At 42.7% G+C, this 24481-nt stretch overlaps 1 protein-coding gene across 1 annotated transcript in view; it reads left to right on the top strand.

The window, feature by feature from the left end:
• OTOG (otogelin) overlaps window positions 1-21291 on the top strand; it is a 165019-nt gene extending 143728 nt beyond the window's left edge. The window contains exons 52-56 of the mRNA XM_042459445.1: window positions 523-627; window positions 1669-1788; window positions 3084-3129; window positions 20830-20909; window positions 21048-21291. Coding sequence (XP_042315379.1) covers window positions 523-627; window positions 1669-1788; window positions 3084-3129; window positions 20830-20909; window positions 21048-21248 — 552 coding nt within the window. The 3' untranslated portion in view covers window positions 21249-21291. The remainder of the gene's footprint in view (window positions 1-522; window positions 628-1668; window positions 1789-3083; window positions 3130-20829; window positions 20910-21047) is intronic.
• Window positions 21292-24481: the final 3190 nt, after the last annotated feature.

Here is a 24481-nt window from a genome sequence, read left to right as displayed (position 1 = left end):
AGTGTGGAAAAGTATTTCATGCCTGAGCAGCAGTTTGAGCATCAGTTTGAGATCAATTATCTTAAGTTCAAGCAAAACAACCTCTGAAATAAACTTTTCTTCTAGTAATACAGTAGTATATTTTAAGAAAGTTGTATCCATGGGTTGTATCCAGTGATGTCACTGCACAACACACTGCTCAAATGTGTTGACAGCATCACAGTACTAGGTATTTGCTTGCATTAGTTGTTCTGCTAGTGCAAAGATGGACAAGTTGTGGCATTCTAAACAGTAATCCCCATGACTGATTTTGCTAACTAGGCTTAATGGGAGTTGCAGTCCTGTAATATCTGTAGGGCCACAAGTTGCCTAGCCCTTTGCTAGCAGGATACGCTTGCACTTTTCTCACTAGAATTATGTTGGGTACAATTCAGAGTTGTAAAGATTTTCTAATCCTATATAGTTTCATGATATAAAAATACACTGTTGTGTTTTTTATTCTTTGTCACATCTTAATTGAAGTTACTCCCTTGACATTTTCAGCACCAGATGTATGAATCTCCAAAGGATTTAACAACATGCTGTGGAATATGTAAGAATGTATCTTGTATCCATACTTTCAGCAATGGAACACTTTCACATTTTAAGGTAATTAGTGCCTGCATTTCTTCCTGGTGGAGGTATAGGGAGTGTAACTGTTTAACTAAATACAAGTGGTGGATTTGTATTTCCAAACAAAAGTACTCATATTGGAAGAGTTTATTCTTTGATTGGCAGTGAATTTCTGTTCAAATATAAATAACACCATGAATTAAGACAGATCAGGAAATAAGAATTTGGATATTTCATTTTCAGTGATGCCTCTGCTAGGTAGGATGTGACATACTTGGAGCTCACTATAGCTGTGTAAATCCATTGCCATGACACTTCTTGTATATATTTGCTATGTACAAGACAGCTAAAGAAGTACAAAATTAATTCATTGAAAGTTTATAGATTGCAAAAAAGTATTTGGATTTGGAAGTTGAATAGACAAATTTAGCGGGGAAAGTGTTGACTCTGAGCAGTCTTCTTTCCATGATTTGCTTCTATTAAAAATACTGAGGTGGCAATATTATATAGATATAGAACATGGTAAAATTGGAAAGGAAGGCCACAAATATCCAAGTATAATGAATGCTATGGGAAAAAAGCTATTTAACTGTAGACAGGCTTGGTATCTTTGCATAAGGGATGGGAGAGGGAAAGAGGACAAATAATATTTTCAGCACATATTTTCAACACAAGTTTGGTATTGCACTTGTCCCCTGTCTTTGGACATCTCATGGGCAAATATGGCCAAAACGCAAACAGAATTCTAGACTAGTATTTCATAACTGGCATAATTCAACATGGTAATTTAAAGTGCCCCCAAGATCATTATGACTGGGATCTAAAAGTACCTAGCTGCACCAGTGATCACTTAAAGGCTATATATGGAAATTTTCTTTCTTAAGATGGACAGTACAGTGGATGCTTCCCATTCACAGGGGGTTTGATTCCATCCCTCCAAATGGATGGGAAATAATGTGGACAATCAAGGCCCATATTATTTAAGCTTATTTTGACCCAGGTTTTTTATTTCCTGAAAATATTAATGACATTTTGATATGCTTGTATTTCTGATGGTGATTTTAAATAATTAAATAGCCTGGCAGCACCTGGATTTCGAATTGTATCAGATATGAGTGTACAAACACACCAATTGGACCTGTCCTAGTTTCTTCAGCCATCAGCTGCCCACCCTTTAATGAAACAGAGTGTGTAAAGGTCAGTGCTTTGTCCATCTTTTCATTGTTATAGTCTTTTAATTTAAAAATAATGTATCTTGCTAAATTGTTTTAAACTTATCTTTTCTACTATTATTCTGTTATGTATTGTGGTTACACAGTGTGATGCTTTCTTTCTCAGAATGCATAGACAGCTCCAGAGTACATTTATGATTTTTGATTCTATATTCATTCAAGTTTCTATGACAAACCTAAGGAAAATCCTACTTTTGGCTCTAATACTGAATGTTAGATGATGTTTTTATCGTCCTGAATTGTATTTTTTGTATTTTTAAGTGATGATATTGTGGTTTTATGTTTGTAATCCTGCTTCAATCCATTGGGAGAGGCCGGAAATATTATTAGCAGGTGTATCATCCTCAGAAAAAAGAGACTAGGACCCACCACCATGGAGGACTTTAGAATTCTGGAATATTTATTCTTGATGTGTAAGAGAGGTTGACATGGGCAGGAAAAGTATATTGAAGTCTATGTACATCCTGTCATGATTTATGTGGGTCCCTTTCCAATATAACACATAACAACAATGATTGTATGGCACTACATTGTAGTTCTGCAAGCACCCTCCCCCCCCCCCAAAAAAACATTAACATAATACAAAAGAGGATTCACTTCTGGAAATACCACAAGTCCATTTTTAAAATTTACTTTTAATTTAATTTAATTCATATACATTGTTACACTTTAGTTCAGAGATTCTTAACCTGTGATCCATTGATACCTAAAAGGTCTGTGGATGGGCTTCATGGGGTCAATGAATCAGGTGCAAATGCTTTTTGGCAGTTTCCTTCTTGTTACTGAAAATTGTATATAAATTCATTTTTCTGGGGAAAGGATCCATAGCTTTTCTTCTCAAAGGTGCCCATGACATCCCCAAATGGTTAAAAACCAGTGCCCTAGATTTTAGTCGGCTTACCATTTAGAATCCTTAAAAGAGCAGCTAGTATGACATTGTGGTTTGAGTGTTGGACTGTGACTCTGGAGACCAGGGTTTGAATCCCAGCTGTGCCATGGCAACTGACTGGGTGACCTTGGGCAAGTCACACTCTCTCAGCCTCAGAGGATGGCGAACCTCCTCTTAACAGATCTTGTCAAGAAAACCCTGCCTTAGGATCGCCATAAGGTGGGAATGATTTGAAGATACACAACAACATCAACAAAGGCTTGGTTATGTCATTTCCAATATGTCATTTTTTATAATATGAGGAATATTGACTTACTGATAAAGAAAGATTTCTTAGTGGGACTGAATATTCTTACTTTGTTCTAATTCAGGTTGGAGGATATATTGTGCCATTCCTAGAAGGGTGCTGCAAAACTTGTAAGTAAAGCATCATTATTGTGAAATGGGTTTTTGGGCACTGGTTGTTAAAAATATCTAATCTATACTGTAATAAGCAGTGATGCACAATGATGATGATGACAATGGTTGTAAATCTAATAATTATTATTAATATAATGAAAGTAACAATAATGACAGTAATAAAATATGTGTATCAGTTGGTTAGAACCAAAGTGATTTTATTTATTCCAAAATCAATAGACTTTCATTTCAAGTTTATTTGGAATCTCTGTCTATATGTTTATGAACGACTGCAATAATTGCAAAGGTGATAGAATTGTCTAGTTGAGACACTGCTGAATTTTTATTAAAACTATGGTAGATGAATGATTACTGAGGCCAAAATGATACCAACCTGTTGTCCTGCTGACAGGGACTGAATGTACTGCTACATTTCTGCCTTTAGTAGCAGTTCAGTCAGGTATTATCAGGCAAAATGTAACAAGCTTCTGATTCGGTTGAGAGTAGGGGGCAAGAGCTGGAAAATTACAAATCTATTCATTTTCTTTTATTTTAAATGCTTTTTGTAGCCATTTGATTTATTCAGCTCTTACTGCCAGGAAGTTCTTCCTAATGTTTAGGGGAAATCTCTTTTCCTGTAGCTTGCATCCATTGTTCCAGGTTTTATTCTCTGAATAGCAGCAGAAAACAAGCTTGCTTCACCCCCAATTTGACACCCCTTCAAATACTTAAACAGAGCTATCTTATCACTTCTTAACCTTCTCTTCTCCTGGCTAAACATTCCCAGCTCCCTATGTCTCTCCCCATAGGGCATGATTTCACCATTTGGGTCGCCATGTTCTGGAGACACGCTTCAGCTAGTCAGCATCCTTTTTGAATTGTGGTGCCGAGAATTGGACAGAGTATTCCTGGTGAAGTCTGACCAAAGCAGGATAGAGTGGCCCTATTAACTCCCTTGCTCTAGACACTATATTTCTATTGAAATATATTCTATTGAAATTGCTATTGAAATTGCTATTGAAATTCTAGCCTAGAATTGCATTGGCCTTTTTAGCTGCCACATCACACTGTTGACTCATGTTCAGCTTGTGGTCTACATCCCTTTCACACATGTTGTTGTTAATTCAGGTATCCCCCATCTTATATCTATGCATTTCATTTTTTGTCTTAAGTGCAGTATCTTACATTTCTCCCTGCTGAAGTTCATTTTGTTAGTTTTGGCCCAGCTTTCTAATCTATTAAGGTCATTGGAAATTTTGATCCTCTTCTGCCCTGGTGGCGCAGTGGTTAAATGCCTGTACTGCAGCCATTCACTCAAAACCACAAGGTTGCGAGTTCAAGACCAGCAAAAGGGCCCAAGCTCGACTCAGGCTCACATCCTTCCGAGGTCGCTAAAATGAGTACCCAGACTGTTGGGGGCAAATTAGCTTACTTGCTAATTAGCTTACTTGCTGTTCACCGCTATGATCTTTGGAATAGCAGTATATAAATAAAACAAATTATTAATTAATTATTATTATTCTCTGGGATATTAGCTATCCTCCTAATTTAATCTGCAAATTTGATAAGCATGCCCTCTTTTCTTTCATCCAAGTCATTGATAAAGATGTTGAATAGCACTGGGACCAGGACAGAACCCTGTGGCATCTCACTGGTGACCTCTCTCCAAGCTGAAGAGGAGCCATTGCTGAGCACCCTTTGGGTTTGGCCAGTCAGCCAAATTATAAATCCATTTAACAGTTGCATTGTCTAGCCCACATTTTACAAGCTTGTTTGCTAGAATGTGATGGGGAACTTTGTCAAAGGCCTTACTGAAATCAAGATGTGCTATGCCTACAGCATTCCTTTCATCTACCAAGCTGGTAATTGTATCAAAAAAGAGAGATCAAATTAGTCGACAAGACTTGTTTTTGAGAAATCCATGTTGACTTTTTGTGTTTATGGCATTCCCTTGTAAATATTCACAGACTCTCTGTTTAATAATCTGCTCTAGAATCTTTCCTGGTATCGATGTCAGACTAACTGGGCAATAATTGCTGAGATCTTCTTTTTTCCCCTTTTTGAAGATGGGATGTTTTCCTCCAGTTTGTTGGGGCTTCTGTTGTTCTCCAGGAGTTCTCAAAGATTATTGCCAATGGCTCTGAGATTACAGTTGGCAGTTCTTTTAATACCCTTGGATGTAGTGCAAACATTCAAACTATGACACTATTAATAAATTGGTACTTATGACAAAAATAAGAAAGAGAAAAATTATACTTATGAGAAAAATAAAGCGGAAAACATAAAATTGTTACACGAACTACAGTTCATCAGAAACCGGTGCAACTGGAGACCTAGTAAAATGAATGACTCCTTCACAAAAGTAGTTTTGGGGAGAAGAGATCGTTTTAGTTCATTTTGTGCCAAGAACTTATACTTAAAATTGTTACATTTATGCCTGGGAAGAGGAGCACTGCTTTTTCCTCTCTGTACCTTCCTTTGAATCCCCTAACATTATTTCTTCTACATCTAATGGCATATAAATGCATAATTGTTATTTTCAAAATGTATTTTGAGGTACAAAGTTGAAGTTCATAAAATAAAATGACATCTCTTTTCTGTTTTCATTTCCAATATCATTTCCTCAAAATATAAAGGTACGGTAATGTTTATAGGAAAGGAAGAGCTGTTAAAATGAAAATTATTACTCTAATATATTAGAATTCTCCTGAAGGCATTAGTTTCTCTGTAAAGTACATAAATCACATGTTCACACTTAACCAGAGAGGAAGTCCCATTGAATTTGGCTGGATTTACTTCCAAGCAGAAAATCATGAAATTAAGCTATATATGGTGCAGCTCCATATCTGCACTAAAATCTGGCACAGATCAACATGTCTCTGATGGACTGTGCCCAATGTGAAGTGATTAGAGTGTGGAACTTTTCATGAGGGAGCTGGGACAGTATCCACCAATAATATTCTATTGGCAGAATAGTGCCATCCAGCAGAATTTGAAAGCAGAGTTCCTCTCTCACTTCAGTTCCCTGTGAATTCCCAAAACCAGATCTGTAGAATTAGGAAATCCTCTGGATGTGGAGACATGGATAATTGAAAGGGAATGAGAAGTAAAGTTCTTTTGCAACCACAAGTGGAAGTTGGATTTAGCACACGGTTCAGATCTTTGCTCAAGTATGAGGCACACTTTCAGACTAACCTATCATACAGCATTGCTACAAGGAAAAGAATAGAATAATCTCATGTATTACTTTGTACATGTGTATGTATAATGAAAAATGAGTGCCATAGAAGAAAAGTGGGATATGAGCATGAAAAATAAGTTACTATTTTGTGTAACTTATGGAGAAGGAACATACTCAACAGCTACTACATATAAAAGAAAATTATAGCTACAACTTGATTTAAGTGAAAAATATGGATGTATTTGCTATATATATTTTAAATGTGAAACAGGGATCTAGAAATCATGCTGAGCACAACTTCATAAAATTCATGTAGAAATGTTAATATCAAGTTGCCTGAACTGAGGTAAATACAACCTAAAACAATGTATGTCAAACAGCTATCTCATTAGCAGACTCAGATGCAGACTGCTTAAATATATGTGGCATAAAGCAATTTGCAAGATTTTGGTTGAGGGAAAGACAGTGGAAGACTTGGCATGGCAATAGTGCTGTTTCTCTCCTTCTGTGTCACATAAATAACATCATCTCTGCTGGCAGCTTGAGTGGTGTGTTAGCAGGACAAGATTTTGGCCACTGCCATTATCCTTTATTCCCCATGGGTGGTATTTTATATTGTAGATGATGGTGTCCCTGAATGGCATAGTAAAATTTTGGGCAGCCATTGGAATTTCTTTTGCCACATACAAATGGAACTTGTGTGAAACCATAGACTAGAAGAATTTCAGGGGGCTGGGTCCCTTTTTGAACATTAATCAGTCATCAAATGTTGAATACTAATTTGGGGGCAGATATTTCTTTTGTAATGTGTTCAATTTGTAATATTCTTATTAGGTTTTGGAATATCATTGTTGCTCCCATTCCCTGTTAGCCCAGTCAGTCCTACACCTAGTGCTTACTGTAACACAGGTACATTTTATTGGAAATCATTGGAACAAAGAAGCCAGAACCATTGTTGATTTCCAACAATGTACTCCCTCATAGGAGCATAAAGTGTTAAGATTCCAAAACTCTGGCTGAAAGAAGCTGCATTATAGTATTAACTATCACTATTCAGATTTGCCACATACCTTTATAATTTGCACTGTATGGGCAGTGCATTGTTGTTAGCCAGCAATGTACTGTTGGTAGCGAACTTTTCAGGTTGAGTCTCCTTTATCTGAAATACCAAGGATCAGAAGTGTTTTTTATTGTTATATTATTTATTTATTTTGGATTTTTGGATATTTGTATATAATGAGATACCTTGGAGATTGGGACCCAAGTCTAAACATAAAATTAATTTATGTTTCATATATACTTTATATACATAGCCTGAAGGTAATTTTATACATTTATAATAGCATATTTGTAATAGTTTTGTGCACAAAACAAAGTTTGTGTACACTAAACCATCAGGAAGTAATGGTGTCACTATCTCAGCCACCCTTTTGGGCAGTTTTGGATTTTGGAGTATTTCAGATTTTGGAATTCTGGATGAGACATACTCAACCTGTATTTAGTTTCTTGCATGACTATTCTTTTTGCATACTCCACTAATTACCGTAGTACTGTAGAACATAGAAACTAATTGCTTGTTAAAGCTTGCTGATCTAAAGATAGCCATGGTCAATGAAATGGTATAGGCTGAATGAATATCTAAATAGTCTCATCTGTTATAAAACATTACTAAAATCATAATATGATATTGATATATGAGGAGGCATACTGCAGATGTATGAACAATGAAATGTATGCAACCAGTTCAAGTAAAAGTATATAGATTTTTTTTACATTTCAAAAGTAAAAATACAATAAAGTATTTCCTCTTTTGTTCAGGGCTTCTCCTTGTTTCTGAATGCAATAAGTGTGGGAACAGATTAGATGGGTCTTTAGCCACAACCAGTAAGAGTCTTCTTACATTCTTAACAACTAGTCATGCCTTTTGACTTCTGACTGAGGTAGATATCTAACACACAAATTCTCACAGAAGTCAGTGTGACTTTAACTGGACCTTACTGGTTTGTTCAGTAAGAAAAATGTTAACTGAGAGGAGTAGCAACCTCTATAAAAGCAATGAAAGTTCAATTTCTATGTACATGCCATTAAGACGAGCAACAAAATCCTTTCAATTCCAATTTAAATTTGTTTGTAGATTGTACTCTACAATGATGGTTATTGGTAAATTATTTGCATGATATTACTAGAGATATTCATAGCTGCAACATGACAGAATAATTTGTGCAAGTGTAACAATACTGTAGTCCTATCATGTCTAGTGAAGCAAGTCTGTCTTATTTTGCTGATTGCTTGTTCTTCATTGGTAATGTGTAAAATAGATTTACCTTTGTTGTGGTCTCCCTGAATCACAAAAATGTGCTTTATGCCTACACAGAACTTCTTCCAGAATATTCTAAAACTTAGGAACTTTGCCCCCACTTCCTCACCTTACATACTTAAGTACACTTCAGCTAAGTCTCTTCTTCCCTTTTTCTCTACCATATGAGCAGCATTAAATGGAGAGTTCTCCTGCTGTGATTTCTCACCCAGATATGCTGAGTGATCTGTTTGAGGTTTCCCCTCACATTTCCTTCTTCATTATTTATAGACTACTTTGAGTGAATTATTGAGGCTCCCACAACCAGTTCTTTAGTGAATGGACTCTCCAGATTTGTTTAAGTTGTCTGCTCTGTATATGGATAAATTGGCGTGCTCAGATAGAATCATAGACCAACCCCTTGCTATGCAGGAATACACCATCAAAGCATCCCCAACAGATGGCCTTCCAGCCCATTTAAAAACTTTCTAAGAAAGATACTGTACAACATTCTGAGGTAGTGTGTCCCACTGTCAAACAGCTCTTACCATCAGCAAGTTCTTCCTAATGTTTAGGTGGAATCTCTTTTCCTGTAGCTTGAATCCATTGCTCTGTGCCTTAAACTCTGGAGCAGAAAAAACAAGCTAGCTCCTTCTTGAACATCCTTTCAGCTATTTAAATATGGCTATCATGTAACCTCTCTAGACCACTCCTAATAAGGCATGGCTTCCAGAACTTTCACCATTTTGTTCACGCTCTTCTGGATATTCAGATGGACACTTGGACACTCATACATCTTGGTCACAAAACCAAGATTGGTCACAAAACCAAAACCAATCTTTTCTGATATATAGAAGCTTTGCCAAACAAGCCTTGAAAAACTGGCAGATTAAACTACAACTGGCCACCTGAGAAGACACTTTGATGTCCACCGATTTGGTGGTTAATGATTTGGTGCTCAATACCATGCCACCACCCTTGATGATGTCCTTCTCACATAGAGCTATGGATTCAATCTCAGTATGTGCTGGCCAAATGGCCGTAATAAAGTTATTATTATAAGGTTATTATCTCAGTATCAGACTTGGGTCTGATGGCATCTTCTGCCTCTGTGATAATTCCAGTGCTGGCTACTGCAACAACATTAGTCTTGCCTCTTGGGCAAATCGCCCCCCTCTAATCAGGCAGGAATTTTGATAAATCAACATGTAAACATAATCTTTCTCAAAATAAGGCAGAAAAGGCTACTAAGCAAACAAAAGCAAAGAAGGCTGAGAAATCAAAAGTCAGATCCTCTATTCAGAAAATGCAGTCACCTCCACATGTATACTGACCCACTCCTTTGATACCTGTCTTCTGAACATCATCTACCTCAGTAATTACCTCTGTTCAGACATTGCAACAGTCTCAGGCTGCCATGTTGCTATCAATGTCTTTGCTACCATGAGTTCCAGAAATTCCCGTACGATCTGTTGGTGCAGATCTTACTCCATTGGTTGGAATTGATGAGATAGATACTCATGAGATGCCACCTAATATCCTCAGTATAGGATCCTCCTGCTGAGAAGGACGGATTCAAAAGGTGTCACAAGTGTGCAAATCATATTCTGAACCTGACAGATGTTGGTATCACATTCTACACGTCCCTCCTACATTTAGGAGATTTTCACATGGGGACAGGATAGGGACAGGATTGCTCCCCCGTCCTTATCCCATCCATGACCTGAGTGAAAGTGATAGCACAAATCACTTTCACATGAAAGCAGGCTGAAAAACACTTTCAGTCATCAAACAGCTATCATGATAATAATGGGTTCTTCTGTTATTACAAAAGACTGTAAATGACAGGAAAAAGCATTTTCAGCTAATGGCTGAAAGCACTTTTCAGCCTGCTTTCATGTGAAAGTGATTTTTGCAATCACTTTCACTCATGCTTCCCAGTTGGCTGAATGATGTTCAGCATGCTTGTGAGTGAAAGTGATTCACATGATCACTTTCACATGCACTTCCTTGCTGTGTCATTTGTGAAAGTCCTTCCCACAATCAGGCAGAAAGGATGGGACAGGGATGGGATAATGATGCCTCATCCCTAAGGCCATAATCTCCTCAGCATTAGGATGATCATTGCTGTTTTTTGCATTATAGTGATCAAAGTAGGTACTTGAGGAAAGGTTCACCTTAGTTTGTTTGTTCTGAGTACCACTGAGAATTGAGATTGTGCCTAGGATTTGAAGATACACTGGTAGAAACTATTATTCTAGGTCTTCTTCCTGTCATTAAGATCAATGACAGATCCCTTTATTATACAGGTTACCCTCTACATTGATACTCAAGATGGGCATAAGGGATTACTCTAATTCATGATGTGAAGTCCCCGTCCACCATTTTGAAACTGTCATCACTTGTCCTGCTCTCCTTCAGCCACAGTCTGTCATCTTTTTTGTCTGTGTCTCCAATGGTTTGCATTGGGCTGATCCTGACAAAGTTTTCTGTGTTCTTTGATGAGTGGAATGCTCCTGTTTTATATCTTTTCTCCTTTCCCCTTGTTGACTAGGTTTATAGTGAATATACAGGATGACAGGTCAAACTGAGTACTTGTAGCCACATTGGTGGTACCTTTCATCTGCCATTGGAAGTGGAGCACACCTTCCAGGCATCAGAGTCCATTCTCCATCCAGACTTGGCAACTATGCACCTGACAGCATGGAGGGTTGCTCCTTCCCTCGATGACTACTGATCATTTTACAGACATCAAGGGAGCTTTCAATTGTTCTCATACTCTCAAAGTGGAATCAGTTCCTGTCTTTTGTTTGAGACTGCTCTGGCCATTCTGGAGGTCTCTATCTCTCTGTACTATCCTTTTCCTCCTAGAAAAAGGGAGGAAATCTAGCAGATCTAAATACTAGACTTGCTCCTGCTAAGGTATCCCTCTCCTCAGATTCTTTACTAATTCCAATGAAAACTCTTCCATAGTGACTGTTGGTTTCCTTGGCTCAACTGACAAAATCCCTCTCCAAGCCTTTTACCATGGCTGATTTATATTTCTTCTTCGTGGTCTCTGCGAATCATACAAATGGGTTTCACTGCGCCTGCGCAGTGCTGTTCGGAACCTACTGGAATCACTGGGCAAAGTTTACTTTGCAACATATAGAAACTTTTTGGCGGTAACTCCGCCCACCCGTTATAAGGCCCCTGCCTTCCCGCTCTTTTCCCCAGTTCCTTTTTTCCGCCGCGCTAGCTGCTTCTAGGAACTTTCGCTGCTTTGCTGATTGGAATCACTCTACGTTTTCTGACTTCGGACCGCTTTATGATACAAATGGGTTTCACTGCGCCTGCGCAGTGCTGCTCGGAACCTACTGGAATCACTGGGCAGAGTTAACTCTGCAACATATTGAAACTTTTTGGCAGTAACTCCGCCCACCCGTTATAAGGCCCCTGCCTTCCCGCTCTTTTCCCCAGTTCCTTTTTTCTGCCGCGCTTGCTGCTTCAGGGAACTTTTGCTTGCTTCGCTTGATTGGAATCACTTTCGTTTTTGACCTCGGACTGTACTCTTGACCATCCTTTGTCTCCCGCCCCTGGTAACTTCGAACTTTGGACTGTTGACCTCGTTTTCAGATTTTCCTTCGGCTGTGTCGTCCTCTCAAGATGCCTGCACCTTTCAAAAAGTGTGACATCTGTGGGGGCAAGGTGCCCGTCCAGGACCCGCACTCTTCCTGTCTGCTCTGCCTCGGCAAGGACCATGACACCAAGGCCTGCCCGCTCTGCAGGTCCCTCTCTTCTCAGGCCCGGAAAAACCGTGAGTCCTGGCTCACTTCGGCAATCGCCCTGGGCAAGGTACAAGAGGGAGGTTCTCGTTCTTCATCCGTCCCGCCTTCCGTGCCCCCTGCTTCATCTTCCAGGGCCAGCGTTTCCAGCGTGACATCCGCCAGGGCCACCGTTTCCAGCGTGGTGTGTGTCCCGGCCGGGACAGTCCCTCCCACCACCTCCTATGTGGCCCGTGGCTCGAAACCGCCCAGTGCCACCAACGAACCCTCCAAGCGCCCCCATAAATCTTCGGGGACTGAGGGTACCGAGCTGGCGTCCAAATCTGCAAAGAGACCGGACGGTTCGCACGCGAGGAAGGGAACCGGGGCGGAGGTCCAACTCGCCTCGCCTTCATCCTCCAGGGCATCCAAGGCATCTCACCACGCCTCCAAGCCGAGGGAGCCGGCTTCGCTTTCGGGAGCGATCCATGCCCCGTCCTCTGACAAGCCAAGGTCCCCAAGACCCTCCTCATCTGGAGCGTCTGCTGTCCTCCTGGACCTCCCGGAAAATCCATTCTTTCCACTGGAGGAGACCCCGAGACCAGGGAGAAAGAGGCACCACGACAAGGCGGGTCGTGACCCTGTCCCTAAGAAGTCGAAGCCGCCAAAGGAGCAAGCCGGGACCGACTTGCCTAAGGCGAAGGACAAGAGGCGCTCTCCTTCTAAGAAGGCCCGCGCTTCCACTCTGGCAGCTCCCCTTGATCCAGAGCCTGTGCCTGAAGTACAGCTAACCCCGGTACCGGACACGCCACCGCCTCAGCCCACTATGAACTTTGTCCACGAGACAGAGGACACCGCTCCCGCCCTTCCTCCTGGAGAACTGTCGCTTCCCCACTCCGAGGACGAGGATGACGAGGACCCGCCCCGTAGACAGGAGGCACCGGACCTGTTCCTCGACACCCAGTCGGGCCGGTACTTCATGTCGGTCACGAAGAAGGTGGCACTCAAAGAGTTCACCAGACTGAACCCCCGTCCAGCTGACCCACAGGAGGGCACGTCTGCCAGATCGGTCCCAACTGTCTCCGTGTTCGAGAGGCCTCCATCCCCAACTCACCGGCGCTCACGCTCCTTGACTGATCCCATCCCGGTCCGACCGAGATCCCAAGTCAGAGTGGTGGATGCCCTCTCCTCTGACTTGGACTCCGATGATGAGCCCTTACCTCCGTCCGAGGTGCCGTCCGAAGAAGATGTCCTCTCGGTGTCGGCTTCCCCTCAGAGGATGCACAATCCTGAGCCGTCTTCCCCATCAGATGACGTCTGTTCCTTTAGTGAGCACGTCGTGAAGATGGCCAGGGCTCTTGATATCGAGCTCGCCTTCCCGGACGACGGTGCTCAGGATCTGGTGGAATGTCGGGTGCACGGACATCAACTACACCGCCTGCATGGGGGCCTACATCCAGACCCTCATGGAACGGATCTCTCCCCTCATCCCGGACATTCCGGATGACGTCCAAAGGCAGTTGGTCGAGGTCAGGGACGAGACCCACTCCATCGGAAGTTGGCTCATCACCACTTCCAGAAACATGGCTGACTGTGCAGGGAGGGCCATGTCTGCATCCATGGCACTCAGACGACACGCCTGGTTGAGGGCCTCAGACCTCAACCCTACCGTCAAGGCGGCCATCGAGGACATGCCACTCGACGGGACCGGGCTCTTCCATGCTGAAAATGACGACCGCCTGAACAGGAAGTTCAGAATGAAGGCGGCGGCGAAGAAGCATGGCATGTCATCTGCACCTGCTTCTCCGTTCTGGAAGTGTCAGCGCCCGTGGCAGCCGCAAGGTCAGTCACAGGGGACCTTCTCTTGGGATCGGCAGTCCCAGCAACAGGGCTCCCAGAGACGCCGCTTCCCCTCACAGTCTTCCTCCTTCTCTGGCCGTCGCAACTTCCCGCCTCGGTACCACAAGTCCCGCCGGCAGGACACTGACCAGGGTAAGAAGAGAACCTGAAGGGACGCACCGCGCTTCGTCCCTCCTGCACCCCCCGCCTTTTTGGACATTTTGAGGCCCTTTGTTAACATCTGGGCCTCCATAACATCGGACTCGTGGGTTCTCAACATCGTCCGTAGGGGGTATGCCCTCGAGTTCCAAGAGCTCCCTCCAACTGGAGCCTTCATGTCCACTCCCCCCTCGGACACCCTTCTCGACGAAGTGCGCACCTTACTTGGGAAAGGGGCAATCTCCCCTTTACCGCCCGACCTATGTTCTAGGGCCTTCTTCTCCAGGTTCTTCACGGTACCGAAAGCGGATGGGGGCATCAGGCCCATCCTGGACTTGAGACAATTGAACTTATTCCTTGACTACCGTCGCTTTCGAATGGTAACTTTGGCTTCCATTCTACCTCTGCTTCGCCAGGGCCTGTGGTTCGCGACCGTCGACCTGAAGGACGCCTACTTCCACATCGGGATTCGAGAGTCCCACCGGAGATTCCTCGCCTTCGCTGTCGGCTCCACCTCGTACCACTACAACGTTCTTCCCTTCGGCTTGGCCACGGCTCCAAGGGTCTTCACAAAGTGCATGGCACCGGTGGTGGCATACCTTCATCAAAAGGGCTTCATGGTCTTTCCTTACCTGGACGACTGGCTGTTTGCAGCCGAATCCCAACACGAGCTGCAGGAGGCAGTCTCATTCGCCTTGCACCTCTTGGACTCCCTCGGGCTGGTCGTCAACAGGGAAAAGTCCCACTTCACACCGACCAGGCAGGTCAAGTTCATCGGGGCCATCCTCGACTCTGAAAGTTGCTCTGCGTTTCTCCCTCCGGACCGTTTCCAGGCCTTGACAGCGTCGCTCAGGCCTTGCACCTCCCACAGAAGGGTGAGGGCCAGAGATGTCCAAGTCGCCCTAGGCCACATGGCATCGACGACGTTCGTCACCCCTTGGGCAAGACTTCGTCTTCGACCTCTGCAATCCTGGTTCCTCTCGGTCTTCTCTCCGATAGAGGACCCCCCGTCAAGGTGGCTCACGGTACCGAGACCGATAGCCGCTTCCCTGAGATGGTGGTTGGACCGTCGCAACGTCTGCACCGGGATGCCTTTTCATCAGCCCCAGTCGCAACTGACTCTGACAACCGATGCATCCCTGGACGGTTGGGGCGCTCACCTGCTCGACTTGGTCGTCAAAGACAGGTGGTCCGTACAAGACAAGCTCCTCCACATCAACGCCTTGGAGATGCTGGCAGTGGAAAAGGCATTGAGGGCGTTCGAGTTCGCCGTCACAGGCAAGGTGGTCCTCCTGAGGACGGACAACACCACCGTGATGTATTACATCAACAAACAAGGAGGCACCAGATCCAAGACCCTGCTCGACCTTACGCTCCGCATCTGGGACTGGTGCATCCAGAGACACGTCCTCCTCCAGGCGATTCACCTTCCTGGGGAGGACAACGAGTTGGCAGACCGCCTCAGCAGATCTCCATCGGTGTGCCACGAGTGGAGGCTCCATCCCGAGACGGTCAGCGACCTCTTCGTCCGGTGGGGAACCCCCCGGAACGACCTCTTCGCGACCAGGTGGAACAGCCACTGTCCCCAGTTCTGCTCCAGGAAGCGAATGGACGGATCCCTCGGAGACGCATTCGCCTTCCTCTGGACGGGGGAGCTTCTCTACGCCTTCCCTCCATTCCCTCTCATCATCAGGGTGGTGTCCAAGATGACAACGGACCACTCGCATGCGATCCTGATCACCCCGTGGTGGCCGAGACAGCCCTGGCTTGCATCCCTTCTTCACCTCTCCAGGAGATGCTTTCTCCGCCTCGACCCTCGTCCGGACCTGCTGTCGATCCAGGACGGACGGATTCTCCACCCGGACATCGAGAGCCTGCCGCTGGTAGCCTGAAGGATATAGCCCTGACTGCCCTGCCAGAGGCAGTGAGGACGGTGATCCTGGCTGCAAAGAAACCTTCCACCCAGCGGTCCTATGCCCTGAAGTGGAAGAGATTTGGCCTCTTCTTCGACCGAAAGGGCTTGTCTCCTGCTCAGGTGTCCACTCCAGTGGTGCTGGAGTTTTTGATGGCACTTTTGGATGAGGGGCTATCCCTCGCATCCATCAAGTGCTACTTGTCTGCCATTTGTGCCAAATATCAGTTCGGGGGGAGGGTTTCCTTCTTCAAGGACCCCTTGGTGAAGGGGTTCCTTAAGGGATGTGCCAACCTGTATCCTCCTGTGTCGGTACCGACACCGGCTTGGAGTTTGGAGGCGGTACTGTCCGCCCTCCAATCCAAGCCCTTTGAACCGATGGCCACAGCGGACTTGAGAGTACTGACTTGGAAAACCGCTTTTCTTGTGGCCATCACCTCTGCCCGCTGTGCGGGTGAACTCTGTACCTTACGGAGGGACCAGCCATTCTTGAGGTTCCACAAAGACAAGGTGGTCCTCCGTACAGACATTACTTTCTTGCCGAAGGTAGTGTCTGCTTTCCACATGTGCCAAGACATTGTGTTGCCCACTCTCGCATCCAGCCCGGCTTCGGATGCGGAGCGACGCCTGCACTCTCTTGATGCCAGGAGAGCACTGGCTTTTTATTTGGACAGAACTGCTGCCTCCAGTCGGTCCGAGAGACTTTTCCAATGCTACTCGGAGCCGAAGAAAGGGTTGCCTGTGTCTGCGCAGAGGTTTTCCAAATGGGTGGCTGGTACCATCCATCTCTGCTATGAACTGCTGGGCAAACCTCTCCCTGGCAGGGTTCGGTCCCACTCCACAAGAGCAATGTCGGCATCCTCTGCTTTCCTGTCGGGGATTCCCTTGGAGGATGTCTGCAAGGCTGCTGTCTGGTCCCAACCTCTAACTTTTATTAAACATTATAGGTTGGACACCAGGGCCATCCGAGACGCAGCTTTCGGGAGGGCTGTTTTGGTTTCAGGACTGCACTGATTGCACTACTGATGGTTTGTGTTTTAGCACTTATGTACAGTTGACACTGTTTACATTCTGTTGAATGTGGGTTTGCACAAATTCTATGGGACCGGTCTTGCATGACTCTTGTTCCCTCCTCAGGTTTAGCAATGTTATTGCTATGTTTGCCTTTTGCATGAACAAAAAGACTGACTCTTTTTAATGTTCAAGGTGTTTATTATTGCAATAAATATACCTTTGGTTTACCATAGCTTTGGTTTCAGGACATTCCCTCCGCCGCATACCTAAGCTTGTCAGTCTAAACCCATTTGTATGATTCGCAGAGACCACGAAGAAGAAGGACAGGTTGCTTACCTGTAACGGTATTTCTTCGAGTGGTCATCTGCGAATACATACAAATCCCACCCATCTGTCCCCTCAGTGTCCTGCTCTCATTGGCTCTCTCCATCGCCTGCTTGGCGGAAAAATTGCGGAACTGGGGAAAAGAGCGGGAAGGCAGGGGCCTTATAACGGGTGGGCGGAGTTACCGCCAAAAAGTTTCTATATGTTGCAAAGTAAACTTTGCCCAGTGATTCCAGTAGGTTCCGAACAGCACTGCGCAGGCGCAGTGAAACCCATTTGTATGTATTCGCAGATGACCACTCGAAGAAATACCGTTACAGGTAAGCAACCTGTCCTTATTCACCTTGAATAAGCTTTCTTAATTGTGACTTTAGTCAGATAGGTTAAAGTCACAACAGACAAACTTGATGGCTGTCTGTTCTGATGATCCTTACCTGTCCCCTCCCCCAAAAAATAAAGTTGTGTTGTTCGCTGATATTTCCTTTTTGCCCAAAGGCAATAGAACTTGTTACAGCCAGCACTGAACCTTTCACCACTATTACGCAAAGCATTACATTCCTTAGAAGTGAGAAGGACCTTTTCACATCTGACCTTCTATGTCTGGCCTTTTGTAAAACCTTGTGACTCTTTGGAAAATATTCTGGGCCAAATAAGGGTCTATTAATCTTCCCCCAAAGAATGTTAAAGTGAGTAATGAAAACATTTATATACACTATGGACTTTTCCACCTTCCAGCTCCAGAAGGTCTTAAGGTCCATGTCTTTGACAGCCTTTCAAAAGAGGATTCTGCTGCCAGAATTTTGAAGTGTTGCAAATTACAACCTTCTTGTTTGAACATGCGAGCAAATGTCTTTGGTCATGTAATCCTATCATCCTTACAGTCCTGTCATGGGATCCTCCTAGACTGAGTCAGTGTGCTAGTCATTTGAGTAACAAAGACTATGAAAATGAAGATCAGGTTGCTTATCTAAAATTGAGGTTCTTTGCACAGTTGTCTATGAATTCACACAACCTTCCCTCATCCCCCTTTTCTATATTGACTTAGAATGTGATGGACATCGAACTGAGAAGAGAGAGCTGCGGCACATTTGAGCATGTGGAATGAAATAATAGAGGTGGGGTTCCTACTGAAATTGCTGAGCTCCTAGCTGAATGTTCTAGGAGAGGTTCTACACAGGTGCAGAACCCATTTGTGTCAATTCACAGATGCCTCTAAAAGAACCACAGTTAACAGCTAAGCAAGCTGCTTTAGAGGCATGGAAAGAGAGTCAGATGTAGAAATTTTATTTAGGATTCAGTTCTACTGTTGCTACATTTCCTGTCTAGTTCTGTGTACGTGGTTGGAAAATAGTATAGCATCTGTTGTATTGTGTTGACTTGGGACACCAAGCCTTAATATGTTATGCTCTTAGTATGGAATGATTAGAGCTCAAACATCAAATCGTTTGCAATGGAGATTATTCTTGTATAATTCACGCAGATTTGGCACTGTGAGTGTTGCTGTATACATCATATTGACTTTGATGTTCAACAATAGCTTAGTTACAGTGAGTTCAGCTACATTTAAGCTACTTTCATTCTGCTGTTTCAGTGTTGGAGTCGGGTAAGATAGGATGTAAAGACAGGATATATAAATGCTACTGATTTTCACTAAGAGAACTTGCGTTGGATCTTTGGGGCAGACGCATTCACATCTATGTGGATACTAAAGCAGCATGATAAAATTTGAGTCAGACATCAACTTTTTTGGATTTAACTTCTGCAGATTTGTTTGTTCACAAGTTTGTAGCCGCTGCTTAACTAGCAGTGTAACTGCTGCAATGTAACTGCTGCATAATTACTCCAAGCAGCAGCTATATTGCACTTATCCCTGTCCCTTCCATGACAAGTAGTTTATGCCATACATGCTGACCATATTCTCCTGTTTCCTATGTCCTGGGTGATATTGGTGGTGGTGGTGGTGGTAGCAATAATTGGGAGTGGCAGCAGGGGTTTCTCTTGAGGGTTGCTGGTTCTGCCTCTCTCCCTCCTTCTCCATCTGCTGCTGCTGTTCCCCCACTCACTTTACGAGACTCTCTTTGGCTGAGATCTCCAGAGTTCTGCAAGTGGTGAGCAAAGAAAGCAGTGAGGCAGTCCGAGTCTGGCCCATCCACAAGATGAAGGGGAGGAGGAGCTAGAGCTTGCCCTAGGTCTAAGTGACCTCACATGTCCAGGCTGGTGGAAGTGGCTCATCCTTATCCTCCTCTTATGCTCTGTCTCATTTCCTGTCAGCAGCCATGGCCTATTGCTCCCTTTGCTACTTTGGCACCACAATGCCTCCTCCTCGTCCTCCCCCTGAGGGTGCCTTCACCAGACCTACATCACTTCTACTGGTCTCCAAAGTCTTCCTTCCCTTTGCTTCCTCTCCACCTCCCAGACTGCAGAGAGGCAGATGCCTTGGCTGCCTCTGTTGCAAAAAATAAAAAAAAATAAAAATAAAAATAAAAAAAAATCCTTCAATGTCACTATCCTAGGAGGTGGAGGATACAAACAGAATTGACAGAGATCTGATGGAGATGGCCTTGGAATGAGGTAGAGGCATTAAGCTGCTAGTGGTCAAGGGAGTAATGGATCATGGCTGTAGGCAGGAAAGAAGATGGAGAGGAGGATGGGGGTGAGGAAGATGAGAGGTTGCTGCTGCTGGCCTAACCTTGCTGCAGCTGTTTCAACAATATCCTTCAATTCCATCCTCTTCCTCTTCCTTCTTCTTGAGAAGGATGATGACAGCGACTGTATTCTGTAGCATGCATGTTTGGGGTGGGGAGGGCTACAGATATTTACGGTTTTTGTACTTTCACTAGGGTCTGGTGCCCTTAATCACCACAAATGTGGAGGGATGACTGTTGTAGTCTTGGACATAAAAATAATACCTTTAAAATAATAGTTGAAATTATTGGAACATTACTGGGATAAATATATTGGGGATTAAATTTCTATCATTTTGGAAGGTGGATTTCAGGCTGTTGTCCTCTAACCATGTCACTGATACAAGCTACATTCATTTACGTGACAGTTATACTGGAACATTAGCTTCTGTCTTTTGCCTATTTATAGTCTAAGTAACAGAACATTTTAAAAGTCTGAAAAACCTCAACAGTTAATACTTAGTTTTTAGATTTTTTTTTTTTGAGGTACGTTTACAGGGGCATATTTGTTTACTGAACTGCCTAAAATTTGAGTTGATGTTTTCCAATCAATTCATTGTTTTTAGGCAAAGAAGATGGGAAATTTTGTAAAAAGGTGACTGTTAGGATGACAATACGCAAGAATGACTGTCGAAGTAATACACCAGTAAGTAAATGACCAGCAGTGCCTCATTGCTGTTCTCACCTTATTGCCATCAAGGTTTAGCATTATTGTTTGTTGTGAGTCATGCATTATGTTTAGCAATATTTATTTACTCATAATTATTTTGATGTTTATTTCCAGGTAAACATTGTTTCCTGTGATGGAAAATGTCCTTCTGCAAGCATCTATAACTATAATATCAATACATATGCAAGATTCTGTAAGTGCTGCAGGGAACTTGGGCTGCATAGGCGAAATGTGCAACTGTATTGCAGTGGCAACTCAACCTGGGTCAGCTATACAGTTCAAGAACCCACAGACTGTTCTTGCCAGTGGTCATGAAAAATCCTAAAAGAAGTCAGTGTTTTCAACATCATTGAAGGAAACGAATATGATTCTCAGAATTATAACAGAGAACTGATCTCTCACCTTTTGACAATGAAGTTGTCTAAATGACCATTTAAATTAGACTGAATGCCAATGTATTTTGGACTGCTAGGTATTTTCATGAGTGAAGCTATGTCTTTTTTTAAACAAACAAACAAACAAAGTCAGCTTTCCAATGGAATACTTGGAATATTCTAGGGAGTGGTTAGTATGATACAGTTGGCCACTGATTTAACAGATCATCTGTCAGTAATCTGTCCACATGAAGAATGTAATACATAAGGACCCACAGTACCATGGCAGCAGTGGCTGTGGACAGGTAACTAAATACATTCCAATTCCCTTGTTTACTAAGGTTGTTGCCATAATATTGTGTGAATTCCTGATTCATCTGAAGTGTTTATATGAATAGCCTGTGAGCTGTTTAATGTACAAATATGACCCATCTCTTTGAACAGAGAAGGGCAAAATATACCCCACGGGGGGCGAGGGGAGATCAGAATGCCATGCCCATGAAGCCTGAATCTGTATTATTATCTGTATTTCCCTGAGGAAGACTCCCCCCTCTTCAAAACTGGCATTTAGACCTAAAACACTTAGGAGGAGGTGGGTTGCAAAATTTTCCCTATTGCTTCCCTGAATCATAGAGTTGGAAGAGACCACAAGGGACATCCAGAGCAACCCCTTGTCATACAGGAATACACACCATCAAAGCACTCCCGACAGATCGCCATCCAGCCTCTGTTTAAAAACCTCCAAAGGAAGAGACTCCACCACACTCTAAGGGAATGTGTTCCACTGTCTAACAGCTCTTACTATCCGGATGTTCTTCCTATTGATTAGGTGGAGTCTCTTTTCTTGTAGTTTGAATGGAACTTGATATACTTTTGAGTTTAAAAAATTGGGATAGGTTGGGATGACATGGGGGAGGTTGTTTCAAAGTGTTGAAAGTTTGCAACCTTGGACTACTGGATTTTGCACACCTTTCCTTTAGAATTATTGTCTATAATGGCTCTGGTCCAGAAGTATTTGCAAGCAAGTAGTTAACTATTAATGATCCTGGACAGGGATGTGAATTCCTCCATCAATCAAAATATTTATCCAGCCAGTTTAGACAGACTGGCCTGTACATCCAAATACACCTCTGTCATCTGTGCATATCAAATGGTGATTGATACTGCTGTCCTATTACAGTGGACCCTTGTTATACACTGGGGTTTGGTTCCAAGATCCCCTGTGGATAACAAAATCCGTGTATGCTCAAGTCCCATTAAATATAATGACATAACAAAATGGTGTCCCTTATAAAAATGGAAAATCAAGGTTTGATATTTGAAATTTATACTTTCTTTGAACATTTTCAAACCGTGTATGCTTGAATCTGTGTGTGAAAAATCCATGTATAAGAAGGGCCTACTAATAGATTGGAACAAGCTAGACACATTTTGAATCCTTAATGTTTTAAAAACTAGACATTATTACTAGTCCTTCATAATTAATTGTATGCCCACCTATGGAGTTTTGCATGGGTGGAGCCTTGTTGTTAATTTTATAAAGTTAAATTCATATGGTATGTGCCAACTTCCAAAAAGAAAGGGGATTGCCTTTCAAAGAGACTTTGAGACAGAATAATATTGATTTATGCAGAAATCTACTGACTTCTGTGTCAACCACTTTTTAAAGAAACACATTTTCAAATGGTGTACTAGCTTGACTAATACTATAGTGTTTATGTATCTACTTTGGATGCCTCTGAAAGTAAATACTAGGAAAGGTATCCAAGACTGTTCAGTATAAATTACACTGATAATGCAACTGGAAACAAATAATACATTTATGGGCATGTTTATCATGGAAACATTTTCAATACTGATAATTTTATATATAAACATGTTCCCTGGTATGAAATACATTTTTTAAAAAAAAATTATGGTGTTACATCAAAATATATTTTCTATGAAGTATTAGCAATAGATGCATTTTACTTTAAAAGAGTTATGACACACTAAATGAAAACACTGGTTTATTAAATGAAAACAAATCATTTCCCTTTCCTGCACTTTATTGGGAAATAAACATTTTACCTTTTAAAGCACATCATATTGAAAATTGGACCCCTGCACATATTTTTATGAGACTAGCTCACAGTATGCATTATTGAGTGAGGTTAAGGACAGAACTTGATCATTTTCCCACAAACAGTAACGTCCCATTGCTACATTTCAAGCTATTTCTGAAACTAAAGAGAATTTCAGTAATATTTCATGATATTTTATAGAAATCTGCTTTTCAAAGTAGGCAGTCTAAATTTAAAATTGCTGCTGGCATGACCAAACTCCTGAGTGCATTTTATTAGCTCTGGTTTGGGACTACTGAGCATTTAAAAATCAAAGAGATGTGATGTGTGATTTGTGTAATAACAAGAGAGACAAGATTCTATTTGATCAAATATAGTCTTGGCACCAAGGTACTATCTGATCAAACATGTTTTAGGAAATATAAGTAAATAAAATTTTATACAAGAGCTTCCTATATCTAAGGCCTATACCTTTTCTATAAAACAGCCTCCCTGCAAACTTTATGGTTTTGGAATAGACTGTAACACCGGTCACACTTACATTTTTTGCATGAAGAGATTTGCATCTGTGAATTGATTAAAAACTGTTTCACCACTCCCACTATGTTTTAAGGCAGCAAATCTCACAGTGGCATTTTAATCCAGTCTGACATTCCCATTCGCCACTGTTCCAGATCAAAATCTGATAGCTTACTCACACTATCGTAGATGCAGACCGTTGTGGTCCTTAAAAAAAGAATCACAAAGGGATCCAGTGCCAAATACACCAGTTTAAATGGGCTTTTTGATCCCCTCTTCCCCCCGCAAACTATACCGAGCACAATTAGTGCAAGTCTGAACAACAGGAAATTAACCCAATTTCCAAACCAGGTTAATTTGTAGTGTGAATGGGACCTGTCAGTTTTTGGAAGGAAAGAAATAATTTTTTCCAAGCAAAACATAATTTAACCACTCTACAAAATAAACAAGAGTTAATATTTCTGGTTCACCTTTGATGGATAGCAGCATAATTGTTTCCTCAGCTTATTGAGACATAGCTGCTTCTTTCTAGACTGCTTCCTCTGTCTGTTGGAAAACTCCCCTATATATTCACATGCCAGATTGAGCCTTC

This window comes from Sceloporus undulatus, chromosome 1 (genome assembly GCF_019175285.1).
Source record: "Sceloporus undulatus isolate JIND9_A2432 ecotype Alabama chromosome 1, SceUnd_v1.1, whole genome shotgun sequence".
NCBI lineage: Eukaryota > Metazoa > Chordata > Lepidosauria > Squamata > Phrynosomatidae > Sceloporus > Sceloporus undulatus.
This window is presented reverse-complemented; position numbering and strand designations above follow the sequence as displayed.